This window comes from Antechinus flavipes, chromosome 1 (genome assembly GCF_016432865.1).
Source record: "Antechinus flavipes isolate AdamAnt ecotype Samford, QLD, Australia chromosome 1, AdamAnt_v2, whole genome shotgun sequence".
Taxonomy (NCBI): Eukaryota; Metazoa; Chordata; class Mammalia; order Dasyuromorphia; family Dasyuridae; genus Antechinus; species Antechinus flavipes.
In genome coordinates, this window is record NC_067398.1 from 110497765 (window position 1) to 110525329 (window position 27565).

A 27565-nucleotide genomic window follows, 5' to 3' on the forward strand; every position below is an offset into this window, starting at 1 on the left:
CCAACTCCTCGGTTTCGGAGCCACCCCGACTTAAGTCTGGCCTTGCTGCAGTCAGTGATTCGGCTTGCAGCCTTGCACTGCTTGTGCCGCCTCCGGCTGGTTGAGATGCACCCGAGCAGCTGCTGAAGTAAGCGGGCCTACGCACGGGCTGGCAAATAAGACTGGTGCTGGGTTCCTATTGGATTTAACTCAGGATCTGGGCGCTTAGGCTGGCTGGCAGAGATGGGCTTAGCGGGGCGCGCACTCCTGCGGGCCGTGATCATGGGGCCCCCCGGCTCTGGCAAGGGAACCGTGTCCTCTCGCATCGTCAAACATTTCGCCTTGAAACATCTCTCCAGCGGAGACCTGCTCCGGGACAACATGAATAAGGGAACAGGTGGGAGACCCAGGAGGAGCAGATCCTCAGCATTCCTATTACCCTCCCCACGTCCAGACCTTTCGTTCCACGGGCCCCCAACCTCTATTTCCCAGGGAAAGAATCTGTACAAAACTCTTCCTGCAACGGCCACACCCCGAGCCTGGAGTCTTAGGCTGGGGCTGGGCCACAAATTTGGCATGTAGCCCGCAGAACGGTGCCCTCTCTCCTCTCTTTTGGAGAGGGGTGACCTATTATTAACGTCCCTGTAAATCACTTAGCTGTAGTACTCATCGCGTGGTATCTCTGCTAACACTTTATCTTTCATATTGCACTGTATGTTCCTTTGGGGACATCTGATCTGATCTGAACTTCGTCTTTTCCCCAGCATCCCTGCCCCCCACGCCCAGCCTGAGGTTCTGCACCCAGTTGGCCTGAGTGATCTTTAGCCCATCACTTGACACCTCCAGCTCTCCGTTTCCTCTGCAGTAACGAACTCCAGCCCTGAATCTATTGGCCCTATGTATGGACATACAATCCCTTTGTTTAGTCCTCCAAAGGATAAAAATCTAGTTTAAAGAACCAGAGATTACATCATTTCTGCCTGGCCTCCCCGGTTCCCAGGGTAAAGGTGGGTGGGGGACTGGCAGAGAATAGCCATTGTTTACAATGATTTACTTTCCCTTGTATTTCTAGCGGGCCACTGCAACCCTTAACCTAGAGATGGTGCGAAGAAATCTTTGGAGGTTTTTTTTTTTTTTTTTTTTTTTGGGGGGGGGGTTGTTCTGTCATTTTTCAGTCACGTCTGAGTCTTCGGGACTCCATTTGTGGTTTTCTTGTCAAAGATACTGCTTTGGTTTGCCATTTCCTTCTTCAGCTCATTTCACAGATAAGGAAACTGAGGCAAATACTATTAAGTGGCTTGGCTAGAGTTAAGCAACTACTAAGTGTCTGAGGGAAGATTTAGAATTTTAGAAGATGCATTTTGCTCTTTCCAGTACATTCAAAACTATTCCCTACTGCCTTTGAGAAAGTTGTTCAGCCGTGATTACCACTCCCGAACAAACTGATCTTTCTTGTGTCCTCATTCCTGGAAATCCGACTTATAAAACGTGCTAAACATGTTTTGTCAGATTCGTCCAGCCACCACACCCTCTTTCCCTCCCCCGTTTCTCTTTTTTCCCCACTTATAGCTCTGGGAGAATTTCCCCTCCGTTTTAGAACGCGGTGTTTTTGTTTGGAATCACGTAGTTCTTGTTAGTTTTCTTCTCCCCCTCAACGGTGTCTTTGCAGTTAAAATTTTGCTGTGAGTTTCCGGGAGACTTTTTGATCAAGGGAAACTGTTTTCCTTGATGCTCTTCCAAAAAAGCTTGTTTTGTTCCTGTGGTCAAATTTTGCAAACAGCAGAAAGTTGCTCTAAATGAATTTTTCCTGAATGCAGTATTACAGTCCAAGATTTTTCAGCTGTGTTACCATTTTTAAAGGCAGAATCAGGCCGATCTGGATTTCTACTTCTCTTTTGACACTTAGATTTACAAGTCCTGGTAGAATAGATAGAATTAGGCTTGAAATCAAGATTGGATTTAAGTCCCACCTCAAATACTAGCTGTGTGATCTCGGTAAGGAAGTTAATTAACTTTTGTACTTCTGTCCATGCCAAGTACTTAATTCTTAAGGAATAAACAGGATTTGTGTTTGTGAAATCTGTCTTTTCCTAAAGAAGCCTTAATTCTACAGAGAAGAGAGTCAGTTTTTTTTAATCTAATTGGTGTGCTCATGATATTATTCTGAGTAATGACTTAGTGTTCTTCAACCCATAATTTCAGAGCGTTTCCTTTAAATGTTTTTTAACTGAGATTTAAAATTTTTTACCACCAAAATTTCTCCCAGCATCTCTCTCATTCCCTTCCCAAGAAGTAGTTTATATAACAAATAATATTTTTAAAGAAAGAAAAAGGGGAGGAGAAAAACAGTAAAACAACTAATTAATGTTCCAACAAAGTAAAAAAAAAAATGCAATGTTCCACACCTGTGTAAAAGAGTAGGTCAGGGTATCTTCTCTTTTTTTGAAGCCATGCTTGTTCTTTGTAATTTTGCAATGCTCTTTTGATTGTATTTTTTTAAAAATTGGGTTTGATTGTGTTCTTTGTTTCAAATTTACATTGTCATGCATAGTTTCTTGTGCTTATTTCACTGCATCAGAATCTGCATCACATTGTGTAAAATATTTTCAGGCTTCTCTGTATTTATTATTTTCATAATTTCTTATGGCATAGTATTATTCCATTACATTCACAAACCATATATATATATTTTTTTAACAATTTCTCAATGAGCATCTACTTATTTTCAAAGTATTTTCACATAGCTAGTCAGAGACTAGTGTTCTTTGGTCCTAAAATGAGTATCTCTGACTCATCTGCCCTTTTATTCTTCTATATATAAAATCCCAAATGTCTTAATGCAGTTTTAAGGCACTAAAGTTTGAAACTTCACTGAGACTTTTGGGACATCTTGTATTGGTTACCTTTTCAATCAATAAGTCCTTCAAGTGAATTCAGCTCCTCAGAAAAGTTGTTAGTTGGATCATTGGTTGATAATATCCCTTGATTAATTTTTTAAAATTGCAATAATTAAGTAACAATTTAGGGACTTATTCTAATGAGCTAAGTTGGGTTATAAAAAGCAGGGAAAGACAGTGGAAATTTTTAAGAGTCTTCTAGCTCTGAGGTATAATTGTGTATGACTTAAGGATATAACTTCAGGCAGACCAACAAAGTTTAGATGATTGATTTAAGACTTTGGTGATATTACACTTTTTTTCTTTAAAAAAATTTAAAAAATTAAAAATTCAGCTGAAATAAGAGAGTTGAAAACAGGTGGCAGGGTAGGTAAGCATGCCAGTCTTTAGATTCAGGAAGGCCTGAGTTCAAATCCAACCTCAAGACAGCTGTGTAACCCTGGGCAAACTCTTTAATCTGATTTGCCTCAGTTTCTCATCCATTGAAGAAAATGACTAGCTATTCCAGTATCTTTGCTAAGAAAAGGGGTCCACAGAGTCAGACACTTCTGAAAGCTTAAGGATGTCAGATAGTTTTCTCTCTGAAAAAAAAAAAAAACTCAGTAGAAAACTGTGATCAGTTTTTTCCATAGAAGATAGATGATACTGTTTGAGGGGGACTTTATGGTTTTTCATAAATTGTTACTATAGTTCATAAATTATAGTGAAATTCAGTATATTCAAAAATTCAGTATATTCAGATGGATAGTTCTATAGTGTGATATGAAAACATTGGAAGTGTTTATTTTATTACCAAACTTGAAGTCATACTAGGATTCAGAAAAGGAGTCAGTCTTAGAAATTCCCAAGCCATAGAGTAGATTTTATATATTAACCAACCTGGAAGTAGCACTAGAGCAACTGAAGAGTAACTTTTCTCCTCATTCTCTTTTGTGTTCCAAATTATGATTTATATTAACTAGACACATCTTTGTTTCTCTGAGTCCTGATTTCTGTATCTATAAAACAAGGAGAATAATACTTGTATTGTCTCCTTCACAAAGTTGATATAATTAAGTACTTTATAAATGTTAAATTACTAAAGAATGTGAAGTGGTAGGTGTCATTATTTATTCTTCATTTCTAGCCTCTCTTCTTGAACCTGTCATTTTTTTTTTCCTTCCGGTCCCTGCTTTGCCTTAACATTTTAACTAAAGATAAAAGCATTTAGACTTTTTTTTTCCTGAGGCAATTGGGGGTTAAGTGACCTGCCCAGCTTCACAAAGGTAGGAAGTGTTAAGTGTCTGAGGACAGATTGAACTCAAGTCCTCCTGACTTCAGAGCTGGTGCTCTATCCACTGTGCTACCTAGCTGCCCCCAGCATTTAGACTTTCAAAACCTTGATTACTTCATGTATAAACATATATTTGCAAGACATTAATTGCTTCATGTATAAACATGTACTTGCAACATAGGCATATATATGTGTGTGTATATAAATATATACATATATATATAGTGTGTGTGTGTGTGTGTGTGTGTGTGTGTGTGAGCTTAACAAACATTTGAGTATTTATGTAATAAGTGTATAGGGTGACTATTTCTCCTCCTCCTGGTAACATACACCTTTGACCTGGTCACATGCATACCTGTTTACTCTCTGGGCTGACTCAGTTATTTTAACCTCTTACCACATTAGCAGGTCTGGGTTCCAGGAGAATAGCCACTATTAAATTGTTATACTCAAATTTATCAAATTCTCCGGGGTAATCTTGTTGAAGGGAAATATATTTCCTGCTAATACAACAACTAGGACCCCCTACTAATGAATAGCCAGCTACTTAAAATAAGGACACTTTTAGATTTTAAACATAACTACTTGCTTTAAAATAAGGCAAAAATAAATAGATAATATCACATACTCACATATTTAAGTACTGCATAACTAACAATACATCTCACTCTATAGTTAAACCTGAGTCACACTTTAGTTAATGAGCAGTCATTAACTGGGGGGATTTGTGGGCATAAACTTATAGAAGCCTGCCAAGGAAGAATGTGTTCAGGGTACTTCTTGCTGGTATACTTGTTCTAATTAGGAACTGTACATAAAAATACCATGATTAATGTATCTTCTGGATTGAACTTTCTCCTTCTTCCTTTAAGATGCATTGATCTGCAGTGTTTTGCTGGATTAACATTGACTGGATTTTAAACCTAAGCCAAATTAATTGGTCCACTGAGTGACTGCTCTGATTTTCTGTTCCTCTGTCCAGGTAGTCATATTCCTTATAGCAACTCTAGTATCTATCATTCTGACTTCAAATTTAGCTGTTACAGTTCAGTTCTTAGATTTGTCCTTTCACCTTTTTTATCTTTCAAAGTACAGCCTATGGATTTTCTAAAGTGACACAGCTAGGCTTTTGATGGGTAATCACATTTCCATATTTCAAATTGGAGTCCTTTTAGGCATTTCAAACAATACATCCAAAACAAAACTCATCCTCCTTCCCTGCTAAGAAATCACTCTTCTAAACTTTCCTTTTTCTGTCAAGGGCACCATCATCCTTCTGATAACCTAAGATCACAAACTTAGAGCCTTCCTCAATTTTCCTCATACTCCATATCCAACTGGTTCTCAAGTCTGTAACTATGGGTGTGATCATATCATTAAATGCCAGTGGCTTCTTATTGACTCTTAGATCCAGTGTTTTGATCTAAGACACTTTAGGGGTGTCTTAGGGGCCAACAGACATCTCTATTTGGTTTATAAAGCCCTTCATAACCTGATTCCATTCTACCTTTCTAGCTTTATGCCCTTTCTTTCCATAGCCAGAAATGAGGTAAATGATAGATCAGGCCTGTATTATTGTTATCATTACCATTGTTGTTATTAATATTTATTATAATTGGGAGGGGAAACCAATTATTTTAAAGGAAGATTCCTTTCCTAAGTAGATGAAACTTTTGTATTAAACACTTTTTTAAAAATAATTTTTTACTTGAATATTGACTTAATATTGTTCTTTGAACTTTCCCCCCTCTTCTAATTCTGAAAAAAGTTTTCTCTTCCTCTGTCCCACTCAAAATAACAGTAGCTCTTATCAAAATTATTCTTACATTTATTAGTATCCCACCATGTACCAATTTTACTGTATATCATCTTATAGTTAATTATGGGAACCAATCCATCATTGGTTTCTACTTAGATAATGGGCACCTAACTTCTGGGACCACTAAGTTTCAAAGACCAAATATAGTGAAATTCAGTATATTCAAAAATTCAGCTCATGCAAATGCTACCTGGCTAATTAATACTTGTGAGTCTTCAAGAACACTTGAAAGTCTAGGGACCTTGATGAAGACTTCAAAAGTGAAGCTTTTTCATTACTTGAGCAGGAGCATTCTAGCCTCAGGCAATATTGCTTCTGAAAACCTGTTTTGAGGGTCAGACTAACATGCATACTTATATCAACTTGGAGGAAATTGATACAAGGTCATTAGAAAACTTCTAGGTACAGAGGAGGATGTCTTTGTTCTAGAAGTATCCAGAGGATCTGAAAGCAGCATTCATACTTCACATATTCATTATTCATCTGAGATTTAGCTGCTTATAATTCATTTCTGAAATCACCTCTCTCCTTTAATAAATCTCATTAGAATTTATGTTAATTGTGTTGGTTTTACCTCTTAGTGTTGTGAGGTAATGTATATCAAAGAACTATTTTTTAAGTGTCCCAATTCTTTTTTAAAATTTTTCAATAGTATGTTATTTTCCAAATACATGTAAAGATAGTTTTCAACATTCATTTCATTTCTGTAAGACTTTGAGTTCCAAATTTTTGTACATCCCTCCCTTACTTCTCCCCTCCTTAAGATAGCAAGTAATTGGATATAGATTAAATATGTGCAATTCTTTTAAACATATTTCCATATTTATCATGTTGTACAAGAAAAATCAGACCAAGGAACTAGATGATGCAGTAGATAGAGCACTGATGCTGAAGTCTGGAGGACCTAAGTCCAAATTTAGCCTCAGACACTTAATATTTCCTAGCTGTCCAATTCTAAAGAAGTTACTTAACACCAATTGCCTGAGCAAAAAAAGAAAAGAAAAATCAGACCAAAAAGGGAAAAAAAAAAAAAAAAACATGAGAAAGAAACAAACAAAAAGTGAAAATACTATGCTTTGATACATATTTTGTCTCCATAGTTCTCTCTCTAGATAATTTTTTTTCATCACAAATCTATTGGAATTGCCTTGAATCACTGCATTGTTGAGAAGAACCAAGTCTATTGAGCTGATCATCATTGTTACTGTGTATAGTGTTCTTTTGGTTCCTCTCTCTTCTCTCAGCCTCAGTTCATATAAGTCTTTCCAGGCTTTTCTTAAATCAGTCTGATTATCATTTCTTACAGAACAATAATATTTCTTACATTCACATACCATAACTTATTCAGTCATTTCCCAACTGATGGGCATCTATTTAATTTTTAGTTCCTTGCCATTACAAAAAGGGCTGTTATAAACATTTTTGCACATAGGGGGCCTTTCCCCTCTTTTATAATCTCTTTGAAAGGTAGACCCAGTAAAAATTCTGGTGGATCAAAGGACATGCAAAGTTTGATAGCCCTCAAATGCTCTCCAGAATGGTTGGATTAATTCATAATTTCACTAGCAGTGCATTGGTGTTCCTATTTTCCAAATCCCCTCCAATATGTACCATTATCTTTTCCTGTCATCTTAGCCAATCTGAGAGATGTGAAGTGGTACCTCAAAGTTATCTTAATTTGCATTTCTCTAATCAATAGTGATTTAGAGCATTTTTTCATATAACTAGTAATGGCTTTAATTTCTTCATCAGAAAATTGTCTTTTAATATCCTTTAACCATTTGTCAATTGGGGAGTGACTTGTATTCTTATAAATTTGGTAATATTCTCTATATATTTTAGAAATGAGATCTTTATCAGAAACACTGTCTGTAAAAATTTTCCCCCCAGTTTTCCAGTTTTCTTTTAATCTTGGCTGCATTGGTTTTGTTTGTGCAAAACATTTTTAATATACTCAAAATTATCTATTTTGCATTTCTTAATGTTCTCTAGTTTTTTTGAAGTAATCATACAAATTTATTTTTTTAATAATAGCTTTTTATTTTTCAAAATACATACAAAGATAGTTTTTTATATTCATTCTTGCAAAACCTTGTGTTTCAAAATTTTGTCTCTTCCTCCCTTCTTTCCTCTTCTCCTAGACAGTAAGTAATCCAATATAAATTAAATGTGCATTCTTCTAAACATTTTCACTTTTATCATGTTGCACAAGAAAAATCAGATCAAAAAGGAGAAAAAAACAAGCAAGCAAACATCTAGTTCTCCTTTGGATAAATTCCTTCCTTCACAGATGATAGATAGAATATCCCTTGCTCTCTTAATCTGCAAAGAACTATTTATATATTTCTTGTTCAGTCATGCCAGCACATTGTGATTCAGATACTGTCCGTGGGATTTTCTTTGCAAAGATATTGGAGTGGTTTACTATTACATTCTCCACTGGATTAAAGCAACAGGTTAAATAACATGTGCAGGGTAACAGAACTAGTAATTCAGAACTCTGCCTTGAATGCAAGTCTTTCTAACTCCAGACCCAGTGATCTTTCCACTGAACCATCTAGCTATCTCTGTAGGGAATATTAGTTACTCAGTATGGTGGTAGTGATTGTTGTAATGGGGAATGGTTGTTCACTTGTGTCTAACTCTTTGTGGCCCTGTGGACCATAGCGTTCCAATATTAGCTGTAAGTATTTTCTTGGCAAGATGATGAAGTGTTTTGCCATTTTCTTCTCCACTGGATTAAGACAAATAGAGCTTAAGTGACACAGCTAGTAAGTATTTGAGACTGAATTTGAATGCAGATCTTCCTGATTCCAAACCCAACATTCTCTCTGCTGAGCTACCTTGCAGGTTGTGGAAAGTGTGCGACAGAACCTGATCACTTCAAAAACCCTTGGAATTAGTCCTAAAGATTTGGACCATTTTAGAAATTCCCTTTCCCACATGCTGTGCTGAAGCCAAACTGACTTTCTTTCTCTCATACAATATTCCATCTTCCATCTCTGTGCCTTGGTACTTAGCCATGCCTCCTTGCCTCTTAGCTAGCTTCTTTCAAAGCTCAGCTTACGCAGGGCCTTCTTCATGAAGCCTTTCCCATGGTTCCCCTAGCTTCTACTGCCTTCTCTTCCCTTTTGATTTATTTTAGTATGTAATTATCTGTACACATGTTATATTCCAATAGCATATAAGTTATTGGGTAGGAAATGTTTAATTCTTGTCTTTTCATACTTAATATTAAGTACATGGTAAGTGCCTAAGAAATGTTTTCTACTAATCATTGTGGAAGAGATATAAAGATAAATATCAAGTCAGTATGATATAGTGGAATGAATGGTGCTGCTCTTGAATCTAAGAGAAATGGATCCCAACTCCAGTGAAAATGAGAATAAGAAGGCTGAAGTTTGAGCCAAGCTTGCAATATAATTTTTGTGATTCTGTCTCTCTTGCCCTTTGTTTCTTTATTTGTAAAATGGGTATAATAATTTCTGAGTTTTTGATCTTACAAGGGTTTTGTGAGGAAAATCCTTTGAAAACCTTAAAAGATAATAAAAATATGAATTGTTTTAAATGTGAAATTTCTCATAATTGTTTTCAAAATTGGATGTTTGTCTTCTCTTCCTCTCTTAATTCCACAATGTGCATCATGAATACTATTTGACACTTCTCTCTGTTTTGCTTATGATTATTAACAGTAAAACAAACAAACTTCTTATGACTAGTTAAATTTCAGTAACAAAATAACGGGTTTGCAAAGCTCTTTAAAAATATTATCTCTTTTATCCTGATAAGAACCAAAGGAAGTAGGTACTATTAGCCTCATTTTACATATGACAAAACTGAAGCAGACAGAGATTTAGTGCCCAGTCAGTATCTGAAGCAGGATTTGAACTCAAGATTCCCCAACTCTTGGTCTAACAGTCCAACCACTTTGCCACCAATCTTTATGATTTTTTTTTTCCTGAGGCAATTGGGGTTAAGCAACTTGCCCAGAGCCACATAGCTAGGAAGTGTTAAGTGTCTGAGATCAGATTTGAACTCAGGTCAGACTTCAGGGCTGGTGCTCTATCCACTGCACCAACTAGCTGCCCCTAATCTTCATGATTTAAAAAAAAAATTTTTAGTCAAGGGTTATTTGTTAACCTGTGGGTTATCCTCTCACCCTTAAACTACTCATAAATTAAGGAAAAAAGGAAAATAACATGTATATATTTCTGTTTCCACCCTCCTTTTCCCCTTCCTCATTTATTTATTCTAAAACTATTTCAGATTATAAGTACCAAGTACTCTATATATCATAGCTAGTCTCAAATTCAAAAGGCTTTGAATTCAAGTTAAAAAAAATTAAATTACATGTTTAAGCCCTACTTGAAGAAGCTGTAATTTGATCATTGTAGGCACTTCTTCCACCAATGCCAATTTCAATCCCACTCTGACTTGGTAAAATGTCTTCAAGAGTTGTGGTTGAAAAAGTCTTTATGCTGTAATGAACTTGGTGATACCCCTCCCTATGCTTAGCTACTCAGGCACTAAGGACAGTACTTGGTGTACAGTAAGCATTTAATAATGTTTGTTCACTGTTAGACCAGTTTTTGTTCTCAGTTGATACTGAATCTATTAATAGGCACATGCTTCTAACCTTTCTAGCTTGTTAGGACCTTTTAGAGCTTAGGTGGTGCTGGCAAAGCTTTTGAGACTCCAGGGAAGGGAGTTTTCCATGAGAGGACCCATCTTTATACTTAATCAGGGCTTGGATTCAATCAAGAGGACTTCTCCCAAGTATAGGATCATAAATTTTTTTTTTGCACCCTCTGCCTCATTCGACCTCAAACCCTATCATCCTCCTCTAGAAACCTTGGGAAAACCTTTTGAATAATACTAGGGATAGCTAATGTTTAGAGTCTCCCCTGAAAAGGATTAATATGATTACTTCTAGAAAAAATACTCAATGTATGAAATAGATATTGGGTATGAAGCAGCTATTTATTTCCTTCCACAAAAGATATATTTAAAACAGTGTACATAATGAATACTTAAGACATGAAACAGTAACCCATCACACTTAATTATGATCTCTCAGGAGAAGACTTTGCAGAAAACTGCTGAACAATTTTTTTTTTTTAAAACCTCTGTCCTGTGCTGTCCACACAACATAAAAGTTCACATTTTCTGACAAGCCAGTGAATGACATGGGCTTTCTTAGTCTTATTACTTGCATTGTCTTCCTCTAGGGCAGCTAGGGGGTGCAACAGATAGAGTGCTGGGTCTAGAGTCAGGAAGATTCATTTTTCTGAGTTCAAATCTGTCTCAAAACACTAGCTGTGTGACCCTGGTCAAATCGCTTAACTATGTTTGTTCCACTTTTCCTCATTTGTAAGATGAGCTGGAGAAATAAACAGCAAATTATTTTTGCCAAGGAAACACTAATTGGGGTCTTGAAAAATCAGACATGACTTAAACAACTGAACAAAAAAAAATAATGGATGTATGCTGAATTGAACTATTGTTGGGAATTGGCAAGGTGAGTTATGAGACAGAAGGGGAAAAGAAAGAGGGATGGTCAGAGAGCTGAAAAGCAATCAACCACAAACAAAGATTATTACTATAAATCTGAACAGTAGCTGGTTGAGTAGTGGATAGATTGCTGAACCTGGAGTCATGAAGATGAAATTAAATCTGACTTCAAGATGCTTACTATGTGTTTGACCTTGGGCAAGTCACTTAATCTCTTCCTCAGTTCTTTAAAAAAGTGCCTTAAGTTTTGTAAATTACTAGGACCATGTTATGAGAGAAATTCTGAGAGACAAAGTTCCAAGCATGATCCATTTCTTAGTAAGGTTAACAGTTACGAATAAATGGGGGTAATAGTCTTCTCTCAGTGACCAAATACCTTGAGTGAGGACTTAAAAAAAAAAGACAAGCAATATAGATGTTTATTCTTCTGATTGCTATTAATGACATAGTCAGATGTGAGATTATGTCATTTGATCTCCCCTTCTGAAATCCCACTTCACTATAGTCAAAACTTATAATCACAAAACTTATAATAATAGTCCCCAGCTATGTGATTAATCTGCAGGCAATGTAAGTTGCTGTTTAAATGAATATTTAAATTGAGTTTAAATGGATGAAACTTGACTTTGTAGGTTAACCAGGTTTCTTTGGAAAGTAGGTGATGGGTGGGGCTACAAAAGTGGAGTTGGTTAAAAAACAAAAACCACCTATAAGCAAATTGTGGGGTTTGGGTAAAGTTTACAAGGGAAGGAACCACTAAAGAGAATATTAAATCTAGCTTGATTAAGTCTTAGCAAAATAGATTTAAAATCATTTTTCAGTTTTTCAACCAACAAAGAAATCTTCATCTGGTGTCCAATCTGGTAATACTCCTTTCTAAACTTATCTGGATGATTGACCCATAGAATGTTGCCCAGTTTTTCTTTGAGATTTCTAGCTTGGTAGGACCTTGCTTAGGTTTCATTAAACTGATATAATTTTTAAGGATATCTTCATACTATGTTGAAATTTTGGAAGAAAATGTTAGTGGAGGAAAGGATGATGGCTACTTATTTAATTTGAAATATACTATGCAAAGTTGCCATTAGTACTTTATGGCTACAAAATGCTTTATTTTATTTCATCCATGCAACAATCCTGTGAAGTAGGTATTACAAAAGTCACTGGCAGTTTTACAGATGAAGAAACTAAAGCTCAGACGGATTAGGTACTTTGCTTAAGGAATCTCACTAGGAGAATGTGAACTCTGGTTTTCTGATTTCAAATCAAGTGCTCTTTCTACTTTTGCACGAACACCTTGAATTAGAGGACTAGAATATTCCTATACACACATTAAGTAGTAGGAATGGCCACTTAGAAATGAAATTAGGATTAGATTTATTCCATTAAACTAAATTTTTTGTGGAGACAAAAAATATTAGGCTTTTTTAGATCCTTTGCCTACCAACTCAAGCCACTTCTGGTTTTAGAGGGCATCAAAGCAAGCTTTGACTAATTTTAATTGACTTTCTGGTTTGTTTCTTCTGCAGAGATTGGTGTGCTTGCCAAGACTTTCATTGATCAGGGGAAACTCATACCAGATGATGTCATGACCCGGCTGGCCCTGCATGAACTGAAAAATCTAGCCCAGTATAGCTGGTTGTTGGATGGTGAGTGAACTCAGTGAATTTCAAAGGTGATGGCTAATATCACGACTTAAAAGAATGAACATTTCTGAGTAGGCTGTTTCTGAGTAGGCTATTTCAATTTCAATTTTTTTTTCCTTTTTTCCTTTTTGGGAGATGCAGATGAGTTGGGAGGAAGGAGGAAAGTCCAAGAAGAAACAAATTTATCTATTTAGAATGGTCTCTACTGATCAATAGGCATTTTCATAGGATCATAGGATGTTAGAGCTAGAAGGAATATTAAGATTTATTCTAGTCAGACACTTTTATTTTAGAAATAATATGAAGGCCCAGAGAAATAAAAGGACTTGCTCAAAATTATAGAATGAATTGGTCCTTGGCTCTTTGCTGCTCTACCTATGGATTCATTCAACATTTAGGTATTTGGAATTTGAAGAGCACTGTGGTAGGCCTTAAGGGATACAGTGCCTAGACAACACACAGTTCATGCCTTCATGTAACATGGAACAAGGCATAAACACAGATGGCTATAACATATAATATTGTGTGATAAGTGAATTAGAGGTATAAAACAAAGTGTTGTATAACATAATGAATACCAAGCAAGATCTAAATAAATAAAAAGAAGGAGATCAAAATGACTTAAAGTGAAAATGGAAGAAGATAAAACTGTCCAAGCAAAGTGGTATCAACAGAGGAGAACTGTAATTCATAAAAGAAAATATCCAGGAAGAGATCTATCAATAAAACTCAAGTCTTCAGATGCCTTTAGGCACAATGTATAGGTTATAAGCAAAGTAAACTGGAGATCTTATCACAAGGAGCTGAACTCAATTTCATCTACATCACTGAGATATGATGAAACGGAATATAGTACCCAAAGAAAGAACACTGGGAAACGAATGTAAACTATCTGCATTTTTGTTTTTCTTCCCGGGTTATTTATACCTTCTGAATCCAATTCTCCCTAAGCAACAAGAGAACTGTTCGGTTCTGCAAACATATATTGTATCTAGGATATACTGCAACATATCCAACATATAAAGGACTGCTTGCCATCTAGGGGAGGGGGTGGAGGGAGGGAGGGGGAAAAAAAAATCGGAACAGAAACGAGTGTCAATATAAAGTCATTATTAAATAAAAAAAAAAAAAAAAAAAAAAAGAAACGGAATATAGTTATATTCCAGTCACTTTATTCAAAAGGAATAAAAAAAATTGTATTAGAATATGGTATGTAATGGTATTCTACTATATTAATATTATATTTTATACACACACATACACACACACACACACATATCTTAAGAAGATAAACTTATGCTATGCAATCTATGCTGAGGATCATTAAGGGAGTAAAAAAACATTGTAGCCATAGAAGTGTACTACAGACCACTTGGCCAGAAGGAAGAAAAAGACAAGATATTATGAAATCCAGCCATATATTTTACATTAGAAATATATTGTATTGATGGATCATAACATTTTTCAGTGAAAGAAGACTCCAGAAGTCACCTAGTCAATCCCCTCCATTTTATAAGTAAAGAAAAGTAAGGCCTAGAAAATTTAGTAAGTTTGCCTAAGGCCTGTCTGTCTGCTTGTCTCTCAAAAACATATAAATAGAGCCTGGTTTCAAACTGACACACATTCTGTGCCAAAAGCGGAGCAATGGATTAATTTTTCAAATGCCTGAAGAAAATTATTTCATTCATCAAAAGTCGGAAGATCATCATGTATTATTAAAAGTCACAGCAATCACAAAAATGACTTCTAATGAGGAAGAAAAAAGGAGCTGGACAAAGGGGTCTGTGTGGGCACATAGGAAACTCCTTAACAACTTTGATTTAAAAACCAAAAGACATATAAAAAAATAGAAGCAAGAGTTTTCTCTGAAGATGAATCTAAGAAAGCAGTATGCATCCCAAGTCTCCAGTATTTATATTTTCCTGTTCCTCACTCTATAGTTTAATCCTTATCCATAAATCTCTATAACTCTTCATTGTTGCATCCAATCTCATCTGATCCTCAGCCTACTACAGTGGTTCTCAAACTTTTGTTCTCAATATCTTCACGTTATTAAAAAACTATCGAGGATCTGTTCAAAGAGTTTTTGTTCACATGGATTATATTTATAGCTATTTACTATATTAGAAATAAAAAAATAAATTTGAATTTGTAGACCCTCAGAAAGGGTTTCAGAGACCCCAACAATTCTTTGGACTACACTTTGAGGACCATTGGCCTACTAGATCCCTTGTTCTGGGACATGAAAGCCACTACCTTGGAAATGAAGGAAGCTTTGTCTCTCTATTAAGGAAGCAATTGGAGAAAGGAAGCTGTGGAAAAGAAGCTCCCAGATTTCAGATGGAACACTGAATGAATTTCCTCTGGATATTGCATATGGTGGTTAGGTTCCATAACATTATTGCACATACTTCCTCTTTCCCATAACTGTGAGAAAAATGCTTTCTAAATTCCAAAGTTGCAAAAATGTGAGTTATTGGCACAGGGTTGTGATGGCATAGTAGGAAAAAAGGCTGAATTCATAATCAGATGGGTTCAAAATCTTGCTTGATACTAAATGTGAGATCCTGGACAAGCCAGTTATTTGGTCAACAAAAATTGATTAAGCCCTAATACTGTGCTAGATGTTATGCTAAGCCTCCAAATACAATCTTTGCCTTCATGGAGTACATATTCTAATGGTATAGACATACAACCCCTCTCCCCCCATACTTACAAGATATACATGCAGTATAACAGGGTGAGCTAAATTTCAATTTCTTTACCTATAAGATAAGATATCTTAACTTCAGTATTTGTCTTATAGGGTTGTTGTGAAGATCAAATGGGATTAAAAAGTATGTAAAGTGCTTTGCAAATCTTGAAGGATTGTGTTAATTCCAGTTACTGTTATTGTAGTTATATAAAAATAGGTTTTAATGAGCTGGCCTAGGGCCCACTCTGTCAGTCTAAGCTTGTTTAAACTTTGTCCACTCATGACTTTTCACCTGAGAAATTTTTATAGGACCCCAGGTATGTAGGTATATAAAATAAATATTTACTGATAATAAGAAATTTATTTTAAAAAAATTATTTGGTATACATATAATTTTATCACTTATTAAAGATGAAAGAAAATATGCATACTAATTAGATGAACATTTTACATAAAGAATTAAATCTTCATGATATATTTGATATCTTTTACTGCTGCCAAATTTTTTGGGATCCCCACATTTGCAACCCACAGCTTAAGAAGCTTTAGTCTAGAATCTGGAATATATTTTCTCATTGAAACTTGAAAGTGAATTTTCTCAATGAATGTTTCTCGTTGAAACATGAATGTTTGGACCATAATCTATTGGAAAGTTGATTGTCCACAGTATTATAATTTCCTTAATAATAGGTAGATCTCATTTCATTTAGATTCATGGGAAGAAAAGGAGATGATAGAAGAATAATAAGGTGATATGGTAGAAAGAGGACTGCCCTTCTAGTTAGGAGAGAATTCCAAATCCTGCATTTGATAAGCTTCAATACTTATTAATTATGTGACTTTGAGCAGCTTAGTCTCATTTTCTTTCTTATACAGTTTCTATATTAAACCATCCCAGTGATCAGTGAGGTTCAAAGTCAGATTGCCTTTGTAGCTGACAAGTAAAAGTTGAGGGAGAATATTGAGAACCCTTCCCATGACTGCATTATAATTTTTCAATGCCATTGCATTGATCAGGATAATAATAAGTAAACATTTATTATAGTTTTATAAGGCTATAGTTATAGAAATGGAAGTGACTTTAGAGGCAATCTGGTGGTCTGCTGGCCCTTTCTCTATTTTAAAGATGAGGGAAGAGCAGCTAGAGGATTAAGTAGATAACTGGACCTAGAGTCAGGAGGATGTGAGTTCAAGTCTGCCCTCAGACACTTATCAGCTGTGTGATCTTAGACAAATCATTTAGCCCAGATTGCTCTACCTACTCCCCACCATCCCCCAAAAATAGAAAAGGAAAGAAAGAAAGAAAAATGTGAGGGAAATGAATCCTAGACATATGTGACTTATTTAATATCATACAACTACAGAGTTTATGAGGCAGGATTATGGGCCTTAGAAAAAATCATTCAAGTATCTGTGACTATATTAACTGGATTTCAGTTAGAAAATTACCTTTTCAAATCACTATTGATCAGAGAAATGCAAATTAAGACAACTCTGAGATACCACTACATACCTGTCAGATTGGCTAAGATGACAGGAAAAAATAATGATGAATGTTGGAGGGGATGCAGGAAAACTGGGACACTGATGCATTGTTGGTGGAGTTGTGAATGAATTCAACCATCCTGGAGAGCAATCTGGAATTATGCCCAAAAAGTTATCAAACTGTGCATACCCTTTGTTCCAGCAGTGTTACTTCTGGGCTTATATCCCCAAGAAATACTAAAGAAGGGAAAGGGACCTGTATGTGCCAAAATGTTTGTGGCAGTCCTGTTTGTAGTGGCTAGAAACTGGAAATTGAATGGATGCCCATCAATTGGAGAATGGCTGGGTAAATTGTGGTATATGAATGTTATGGAATATTATTGTTCTATAAGAAATGACCAGCAGGATGAATAGAGAGGCTTGGAGAGACTTACATGAACTGATGCTAAGTGAAATGAGCAGAACCAGGAGATCATTATACACTTCAACAACGATATTGTATGACGATGTATTCTGATGGAAGTGGATTTCTTTGACAAAGAGAAGATCTAACTCAGTTCCAATTGATAAATGATGGACAGAAGCAGCTACATCCAAAGAAAGAACACTGGGAAATGAATGTGAACTTTTTGCATTTTTGTTTGTCTTCCCGGGTTATTTTTACCTTCTGAGTCCAATTTTCCCTGTGCAACAAGAGAACTGTTCGGTTCTGCAAATATATATTGTATCTAGGATCTACTTCAACATATCTAACATATATAGGACTGCTAGCCATCTAGGGGAGGGGGTGGAGGGAGGGAAGGGAAAAATTGGAACAGAAGCGAGTGCAAGGGATAATGTTGTAAAAAAATTACCCTGGCATAGGTTCTGTCAATATAAAGTTATTATAAAATAAAATAATTTTTTTTTTTTTTAAAAAGGAGGTTACCTTTTGGGTGTGATAAATCCAATAATTATTTCTTTCTCTTCTTTATTTAAATTTTAAAAATAAAGGTTTCCCCAGGACTGTCCCACAAGCTGAAGCTCTGGACAAAGTCTACCAGATAGATACAGTGATTGATCTGAATGTACCCTTTGAGACTATTAAGCAACGGCTCACCTCTCGCTGGATTCATCCAAGTTCTGGCCGAGTTTACAACACTGAATTCAACCCTCCTCGAAAAATTGTGAGTACTTGTCTGTAGTAAAACCCATCTCTGTGTATATGATATTTGATGTTTCTGTTTTAAAGACATATAACCTTCTACTGTCTTTCCTCACACCTATCAGAATGTACTTGATCTCTTGGTTTAGAAGTGTTAGGTCTGGTTAGTATTTAGATGAAAGACTTCTAGGACTACTCAGTAAGAGATCTCTTTTTTATAATTTTATTTTAATAAGGCTTATCATTTTTATTTTTATTTTTTATAATAGCTTTTTATTTTTCAAATTACATGCAAAGATAGCTTTCAACATTCATCACTGTAAAACCTTATGTTACAAATTTTCCTCTCTTCCTCCCTACTTCTCTCCTAACCTAGACAGAAAATAATCCAGTATAGGTTAAACATGTTCAATTATTCTAAACATATTTCTGCATTTATCATGCTGCACAAGAAAAATCAGATCAAAAGGGAAAAAATGAGAAAGAAAAAAATAAGCAAGCAAACAGCAAAGGTGAAAACTGTATGTTGTGATCCACACTTAGTCCCTATCCATAGTCCTCTCTTTGGATGCAGATGGTTCTCTCCATCATAAGTCTATTGGAATTATGGCTATCATTTTTAAAGCTACAAGTATTTCCCAATATTTCCTATCCTTCCTCCCCAATCTAGAATCCTCCCTTGTCATAAAAAAAAAAAAAAAAACAGTTCATCAAAATCAACCTATACAGAGAATGGTTTGTTAGTGTATATGGCATTCAGTTCCTACAGTCTGCCACCACCCTATCCAAAGGAGGCAAGTATATTTTATCATCTTTCCTTTGGAACCATTATTTACCTTTAATCTGAGCTCACTTGCTTTGATTGTTTTCATTTACATAATTTCACTCACTATGTTTTTTAAGTCTCAGATACTTAGCAGCTACTTGGCCCTATTTTCCCTGGTTTCTTCTCTGGGGCTCACTCTCTGCAAGAAGCCTTTTCTGCTTCCCTTAATGCCTTTCCCTCTCAGACTGACCTCCTCTCTCTATACATTCTGTGTGTTCCTTATTTATTATTTTATTATTTATCTATATTTATTGTATATCATATAAATATATTTTATATTGTATAATAAAATATGTATTATATATTTATTATACTTATGTTTATTGTATTTATTATTTAAATTTAATTCTTATTACTTACACTTATTTATAATGTAAATGTATCCTTTGTAAGTTCCTTGAGAACAGGGAATCTTTGTACTTTTCTTTGTACCTTTGGCACTTAGCATAATATCTGGCACATAAGTAGTAAATAAATGCTTGTTGACGCATACCAAGTACTCTCAGAACCAGCCCTCTGACAAAAGACCTATAGTCAAGAAGGGTTTCTAAGAGCCTGAGACCAAAAAGATTTCAGTTTTACTATATAAAGATCAATTGATCTATCTATCTAGAATATATATATATCTCACATTGCAGAAAAGGGCTTACCCATACAGACTTGTTAGAAGACTATACGACTGCAAAGTGGGATGAAAAGAATGTAGAACTAGTCTTGTCTCAGCTCCACCAGGAACTTGCTTTGTGGTACTGGATAAGTCAAACTCTCCAAGGTCAAGACCTAGGAAAAAAAACCAATGCAAAGACCCAGAAGGAGGGAGATATGGCATGGCACGTGTGAAGAAGCAAGTATATCAGGTTAGCAGGAATAGAGAGTATAGAGTGGTGAGGAGTCTGCAAAGGGGTGAAGAGGCCAGATTATAAAAAGGTTTACATGCCAAACAGACCATTTTGTAATTGATCCTGAAGATAATAAGGATCCACAGGAGTTCCTTGAGTGGGATTGGAGGAATGAATATGGTCATGTCTGTGCTTTAGAAAAATCACACTGGAAACTGAATGAAGGATGGCATGGACTGGGGAGGAAAGTTGAGGAAGTAATACAATTATTTGGTTTTGTGTGGCCCTGAATTGGGATAGTCACTGGGTGAATATAGATAAGAATAATTGTTTTACCTATGTCTGTACTTTCAGAAGTTCGCTCTGGGGGCCTAGGAGTTGAATGAATGGAGATTGTATAGTATTAGTAGTGAAGGAGAGAAGTAATATACTCAGATTCTGGAAGGCAATATTCCCTGATGATAACTGAAACTGCCACAACATATTATTCAAATGTATAGATTAGTTACTAATCGAGCTGTGTCACTCTGAGACAAAAAACGATTTTCTGCAATTCTCAAGTTCTTGAGAGTTTTATGTTACAGTCACATTGGGCTTCCTAACATTCTAATTCTCTTTTGTTGGTCTTCATTTATTGCTGTTGTTTTTAAGATGTAAATAGCTTCTTATTTTTTCCAATAAATTACATGTAAAAATAGGTTTCAGCATTCATTTTTGTAAGACTGTAATTCTAAATTCTTTCTCCATTCCTCCCTTCTTTCTTAAGACAGCAAGCAGTCTGATATAGGTTATACACATACAATCACCTTTAAACATATTTCCATATTTGTCATGTTGTAAAAGAAAAATCAGAACAAAAGGGAAAAATCATGAAGAAGAAAAAACAAAACAAACAAAAATTAGTATGCTTTGATCCTCATTCAGTCACCATAGTTCTACCTCTGGATGTAGATGGCATTTTCCAACCTATTGGAATTGTCTTGAATCATGGTTAGCTTTTTAAAAAGGATACAGACTGTTTAATTCATTATTTTTCTTTTAGGGCATTGATGATATTACTGGAGAGCCTCTCATACAGCGTGAAGATGATAAACCAGAAACTGTTACCAAGAGATTAAAGGCTTATGAAGCTCAAACAAAACTTGTCCTGGAGTATTATCGGTAAGTTCTATATTCACCTCTCCTTTCTTTCCTTCTTTTTTAATTCATAGATGTTCACAGTAGCACATGTATTCAGTTCTCATCTGTATTCACATATGAAAAGATTGGCCAGAAAATGCAAAATGTTATTACCATCATTTAGGCTTTTGGATTACAAAAAAAATTTTAAAAGAGAAAACTCCAGTAAAGGACTTATTTTTTAATATAGGTGTATTTGATGTTCTGAAAATTCACAAAATTTCCTATGAACACAAAAGGAAGCCACACAGCTAACATTTGAGAGGCAGAAAATTCTAGAACTTTTCCATCTAATCTCCTTGTTCAGCTTTTACTTCTTGTAGCATAAAGACAACATTACTTTTCAGTATGATACAGAGAACCAACTTTGGGGATTTTCTATATCCTTTAGATTCTCCTCCAAGTTTTTTTTTTTTTAATGGCCTTTAAAGGGGCTAATTAGGCATTTTGATTTTTAAGTTTTATGGATGCCTTTTGTCTGTTCAAAATTACATTGAAACAAATTCTACAAATAGCACTAACATGCTAACCTTTTCCTGCTCCACCTCATGCATTGAATCTTTTCTTCTCTGGTAGCAAAGCAAAATTGAGAGCTAAACAAATGGTTATATAAGTGCTATATGATAGCATAGACAACATTATGTATTACAAATACATAATATCCTTCCTCTTAAATAAAAGGAAAAAAAATGTGTTAGAGGCTATAGGGAGCCATTCTGGGAGTGACAGTTTGTTCTCCAGTCCTCAGAATCCAAACTGTCATATCACTCTAAGTTCTGATTTTTTTGGGTATTATCTTCATTTACATTATCATGGTCATTTTGTGTGTGTGTGTATATATATATTTAGGGGGGTTCTCTACTCTGGATCAGTTCATACAAATTTTCCAATGTTTCTCTTTGACATTTGATATCCTGCAATAATACCATTATATTCTTATATCACAATTTATTTAGCCCTTCCTGGTTGATTTATGTCCCCTTTCTTTCTAATTCTTTGCTAACACAAAAGGACTACTATGAATAATTTGGTAGATATACGGTTTTCCTCTTGACTTTGGTGCCCTTGAAGTATAAAACCTTTATTATTTCCTGGGCTTTGTAGGAAAACAAATTCTATGAGGTAAAAAGGAATGGATTCTAGGGATAGAGATGATCAGTACAAAGACATGGAAAAAAGTGTCTTATGTGACAAGGCGGCCAATTTGACTGTAGAACAGTGGTATTAAACTCTAATAGAAACAGATCCCCACAGGTTACAGATTGACTTAGAAAATCACAAGTTAACATTACCTAAGTTACATTGTATTTTTATTTTGTTAAACATTTGCCAATTCCATTTGAATCTGGGGACTCAAGAGTTTTTCAGAAGTGATAGCTTTTTGAGTTTGACACATTTGCCAGAGAGTGCACACGGTGGAGCAAAGTTTAATAAGGCTGGAGGGGGTAGATTGATTTCAGTTCGTGAGAGACTTTAAACTAAACAAAATTGTTGTTAGAGTCAACAAGGAACTAAAGGAGTTTGAGTATGGATATTATATAAAGCCTATGCTTTATGAAAAATCCTTCTCACCAGAACCCAGAGAATCACATTTACTTTTAAATTCTGGAATTCTGGAAAGCAATTTGGAATTCTATGGAATTGTACATACCTTTTAACCCTACATAGCCACTTCTAGCTATGTATCTCAAGGAGATTAAAGAGAGAGGAGAAAACTTTATATAAAAATGTATATAATTATACAAAAATATTTATAAAAGTACTTTTTGTGGTGACAAAGAGCTGGAGAGAAAGTCGATGTATGCCCTTTGCTGGAAACTATACCAGACTTAATTTCTGATATGTGAATTTAGGGCAGCTAGGGGGTGCAATGAATAGAGTGCTAAGCCTGAAGTCAGGAAGACTCATTTTCCTAAGTTCAAATCAGGCTTCATATACTTACTAGCTGTGTGATCCTGGGAAAGTCACAATTTCTGTTTCTTCAGTTTCCTCAGCTATAAAATAAGCTGGAGAAGGAAATGGCAAATAACTGCCAGTATCTTTGCAAAAACAAAACAAAACAAAACAAAACCCCAAGGCTTTCTTTACATGATGTCAGACACAACTGCAGAAGTGGTACAATGGATGGAGTGTGAGACTTGGAATCCAGAAGTGCTGAGTTCAAATCCAGACTCAGACCCTTATTTTCTGGACAAATCACTTTAAGAAGATATCACAAATGCAGAAGGTTGCTTGTGCTGTCAGATGTGGTTGTTTTGCTTAACATTCTCTTTGTTACAAGGAAAGGAAAGATTCAATGTAAGAAGGAAATGTAAAATTCAGTGGAAGCAGGAAAAATTGGAATGTTAGTGTTATTTATACAATTTGTTACAATGTTATCTCTAACAGACAAGTTGCTACAATGTTATTTTTAATAGCTAAAGGCATACATAAAACAAACTTTTCTCATCTATAAAATGAGGATGATAATAGCAGCTACTTCAGAGAGTTATTTTGAGAATCAAATGAGATAGTATTTGTAACATGCTTTACAAAACTGAAAATCTGGTTGTAAATGCTGGTTGCTATTATATCACCATAAGGGAGGAATTAGGCATATATTGTAAAATAAAATTAATATGTGGATTGACTTTGCTTAACTGTAGTAATTTATTCTAAGGGAAAGTTCTATTTGGAAGTGATGGGTATATTTTAAAAAATAAACTAATAAAATTGAATTAGAATAGTTGAGCAGGAAAAATCAAAACTGCTTATTTATTATCTTTTTTCCTTTTAGGAAAAAAGGTGTGTTGGAAACTTTCTCTGGAACAGAAACCAACATAATCTGGCCTCAAGTATATGCTTTCCTCCAAACAAAACTGCCAGATATAAGTCAGAAAGAAGCTATGACTCCCTGAAAAGTAACAATTCACTATGGCAGTAGCAGAAAACTGGTTTGCTTTGCCAAGGAGTTTCTCTGAATGATGGGATTTTGATATATATGAATTCTGCTAAGATCATGATCTACTCTCATTTTTCTGATTTTTTCTGGAAACTAAGTGATGTTGTCAGTCATGAAGACTTTAGTTTCTTAAATCTTTATTGTAGTGACCTGTTTCTCAACTTCTGGTGGTTTGTGTAATTTTTTTTAAAATTCTATTTATCTAATATTTCATTTTGTAAAATGGCAAAGCCAAAAGTATGACTGGTTGTTTTTAAAACAATATGTCCTTTTCAGTAAGTAAGCAGCTTCTAGAATTTCCCTTTTTTCAGAAAAAGAATCAATGTTTACATAGCATTAACTCTAGTCAAATACATTATCCAGAGGTATTCTTACCCTTTAGTCTTTTAAAACCATGACAAAAATCCTTCTTCTAACTTCAACTCAGAAGTTTCCAGCACTGTGATTTTTTAAAATATCTGGAAGTTCTGCCTTAGAGAATCACTGGTACAGAATGTCAATTCATCAATGCCTCAAATAACGCACACATGAGACAGTTTTATTTGATGACTAGAATGTGCTTATTTTTCTGGTGAAGATGCTCTCCTTTGAGAGCAGCTAGGTGGCACACTGTGTGTGGAATCAGGAAGATTCCAATCCTGTCTCAGACACTTAAGCTGTGTGACCCTGGGCAAGTCACTTTAATTCCATTTGTCTCAGTTCCTCATCTGTGAAATGATTTGGAGAAGGAAATGACAAACCACTTCAGTATCTTTGCCAAGGAAACCTCAAAAATGGGGCTATAAAGAGTCAATCATGAATGGAACCACCACAGCAGCAACCAAATCATCCTTTTAATTCTGCCTGAAGAATAATTGTAGAGCATATTGTTGTATGCAAAAATAGGGAACTTGAATATAAATGCTGGCTCCTGCTACCTGTAAGCTGTGTAACCTTGGGAAAGATTACTTAACCACTTAACCTTCAGAGTCCTCATTTCTTAAAAGTGGTAAGATTGGACTAGATGACCCAGGGAATTTTCGATCCCTTCTAAATCCCTCATGATGCTATTGGAATAACTATTGGAAACTCTGTAATTGTCATTAGGAAAACATTTTATCTTTAATTTGTAAAGTGCTTTAGCATTTAGAAAGTACCATAGCAAATATAATTTGTGACAGCATACCAGTAAGAGCAATGATCATTCTTATTTTGTGTTCAATCATGTATGACTCTTCACGATGTGTGGGATGGGTTGGGTGCAAGACCCTCTTCCCAATCCAATTAACTAATCAGAGACATCAGGTACAAAGAGAAAACATTTATTTAATCCCTGCAGAGAGAGGCCCAGACAAACACTTGGGAGCTATCCCATGCTCTATGTGCTCCTGGAACCTGGCCTGCTTCTGTTTTGTCTGGGGTTTAAAAGGCAAAGAACGCGACCCTTCTCATTGGATAGACTAAAAGGACATAATCATCCTTGACCAATGATCACTAATGCTGACTGCCTCCCACAGGTCATGTCACTTTCTGCATTTCAGGTTCAAAGTTCATTCCTCCAGAGTAAATGACCTTCCCAAGGTCTCAGTTCTGGAAACAGGGAACATGTGACCCAATACTGATAAATACTTCATCCAATCAATCCCATTCAACTACTCCATGGACACACCAAGTCCTTCCTTCTATCATCTGTCTCTCAAAGCCTGTCTAAATTCATGTGCATTGACACTATCTCATCCTCCTTTTACCTTCCTTCTTTCTCAGCATCAGGTTCTCCAGGGAATCCTGTTATATCATTATGTGCCCACAGCATCTCAGAACATTAGCTTATGTATTTGTCCTTCCAATAATTAGTCAAGTTTTACAGGATTAGGAAAATGAGGCTCAGGATTTATCTCATCCCAGATCACAAAACCACATAGTATCACACTGGTCATTTTTTCTTTTGAAAATATTTGCTTTCACTCATGGATATGATACATAAGAGTTTTGATATAATGGGATTTCCTCAATGAGCAATGAAGGGAGATTTTTTTTATCCCAAATGGAAAGTTTTTAGGCATTTATTGTGGTTGAGAAATGTGGATTTTAGAATTTCTGGTTTTCTGGCCATTCCATGTTAACATATTGAAAAAAAACCAGGTTATTTTACGGTACTGTGCAAAGCAAGGGTATTTCCCAAAGCAAGCATGGAGCCTTACATGTAACAGGCTTCTAATATGTGATAATGGTAGTTGTTAGCTTTCCATTCCAAATTCTTGGGCACCCCTGGGAATCCAATCTCACTAGATTTCCTGAAGAAGTAGCAGGTAGAGGCAAGTCCTATAAGGGATGCTATTGCATATTTGAGGCAGCAGACTTATTAGAAGCAAGAAGATAGTATAGTTTGGGGAAGAGTAATGACTTTAAAATATCTGAAAAAACCATAATGCTGCCCACTATATCTTAAACTTGGGAAAAGGAAAAACTTCCAGAATGTGTGGATAGCTTTTAAATCAATGTCTTTGGGCCTCAGCTTCCTTATCACTAAAAGAATAGCACTTACTTCTAATGGTTGTTATGTGTCTAATATATGTAGTTTGCAAACTGTTTTTAGTAGAGGAGTAGGGTAGCTAAACCTTCCATTTCCATTTCATTTTCCTTACAATAACCCTATGAGAATCTTTAAGTCATGAATATTATCTCCACTCCAATCTGATGAAATTAACTTGCTCAGGGTCACACATCTATTGTCAGAGAGAGCATTCAAACTCTGATTTTCTAACTCCTGGGCCTTGATGCCTCAATTACTGTGGCCAATGGGGAATAGTGGTATGGTATAGATAAAATGCTGGGCTCAGTATCAGAAACATCTGAATTTAAATCCTGCCTCAGACATTTGTGTAACCTACGCAAGCCACTTTCCTTCTTTCAAGCCTCAGTTTCCTTATCTGAAAAATGAGGTGTGTTGGACTTAATGACAGCTAAGATCCCTTTTAGCTGGAAATGTGTTTCTATGAATTAAAGCTTAAATAATTAAAGGTTTTAAATGCTTTATCAAGTTTGCCAATGTTCTTGAAAACTTGATCACCCCCCATCCCTTTTCTGAGATTTGTCTTCGAGGCAGTTAAAATGTAAAAGCAATTTTAGAATTTTTTTTCCTACTTAACATTCTCATTCTCACACTGTCAATCTTTTCCCAGCCTACTTCCCTTTTTGATATTTTTCTTTTACTTTGTATAAGACTTTCTGTAATGCCTTACGTGAGTATCATAGTATACCCATTTCTAACAAAATAATTTTGGATTTTTTGATACAAAATAGCATTAGACTATAAAGCATGCTTTATAATAAAACTGATCAAAAATCAAAA

At 35.5% G+C, this 27565-nt stretch overlaps 1 protein-coding gene across 2 annotated transcripts; it reads left to right on the plus strand.

Annotated features, from left to right (window-relative positions):
• On the plus strand, nt 1-27565 carry AK3 (adenylate kinase 3). 2 transcript variants are annotated; one of them, XM_051987812.1, is made up of 5 exons: nt 1-376; nt 13009-13128; nt 18299-18471; nt 21157-21275; nt 24070-27565. In XM_051987812.1, exons 1-5 carry the CDS (start codon nt 223-225, stop codon nt 24188-24190), a joined length of 687 nt encoding a protein of 228 aa, XP_051843772.1. In that variant the 5' UTR covers nt 1-222; the 3' UTR covers nt 24191-27565. The 2 variants fall into 2 exon arrangements, with proteins under 2 accessions (XP_051843772.1, XP_051843782.1); XM_051987822.1 differs by having other exon boundaries at nt 3-127.

Coding starts and splice junctions, on each gene's coding strand:
- AK3 (XM_051987812.1), top strand. CDS start 223: ATGGGCTTAGCGGGGCGCGCACTCCTGCGGGCCGTGATCATGGGGCCC. Junction 18,472..21,156: donor TCAACCCTCCTCGAAAAATT/GTGAGTACTTGT, acceptor TTTTTCTTTTAG/GGCATTGATGATATTACTGG. Junction 21,276..24,069: donor CTTGTCCTGGAGTATTATCG/GTAAGTTCTATA, acceptor TTTTCCTTTTAG/GAAAAAAGGTGTGTTGGAAA.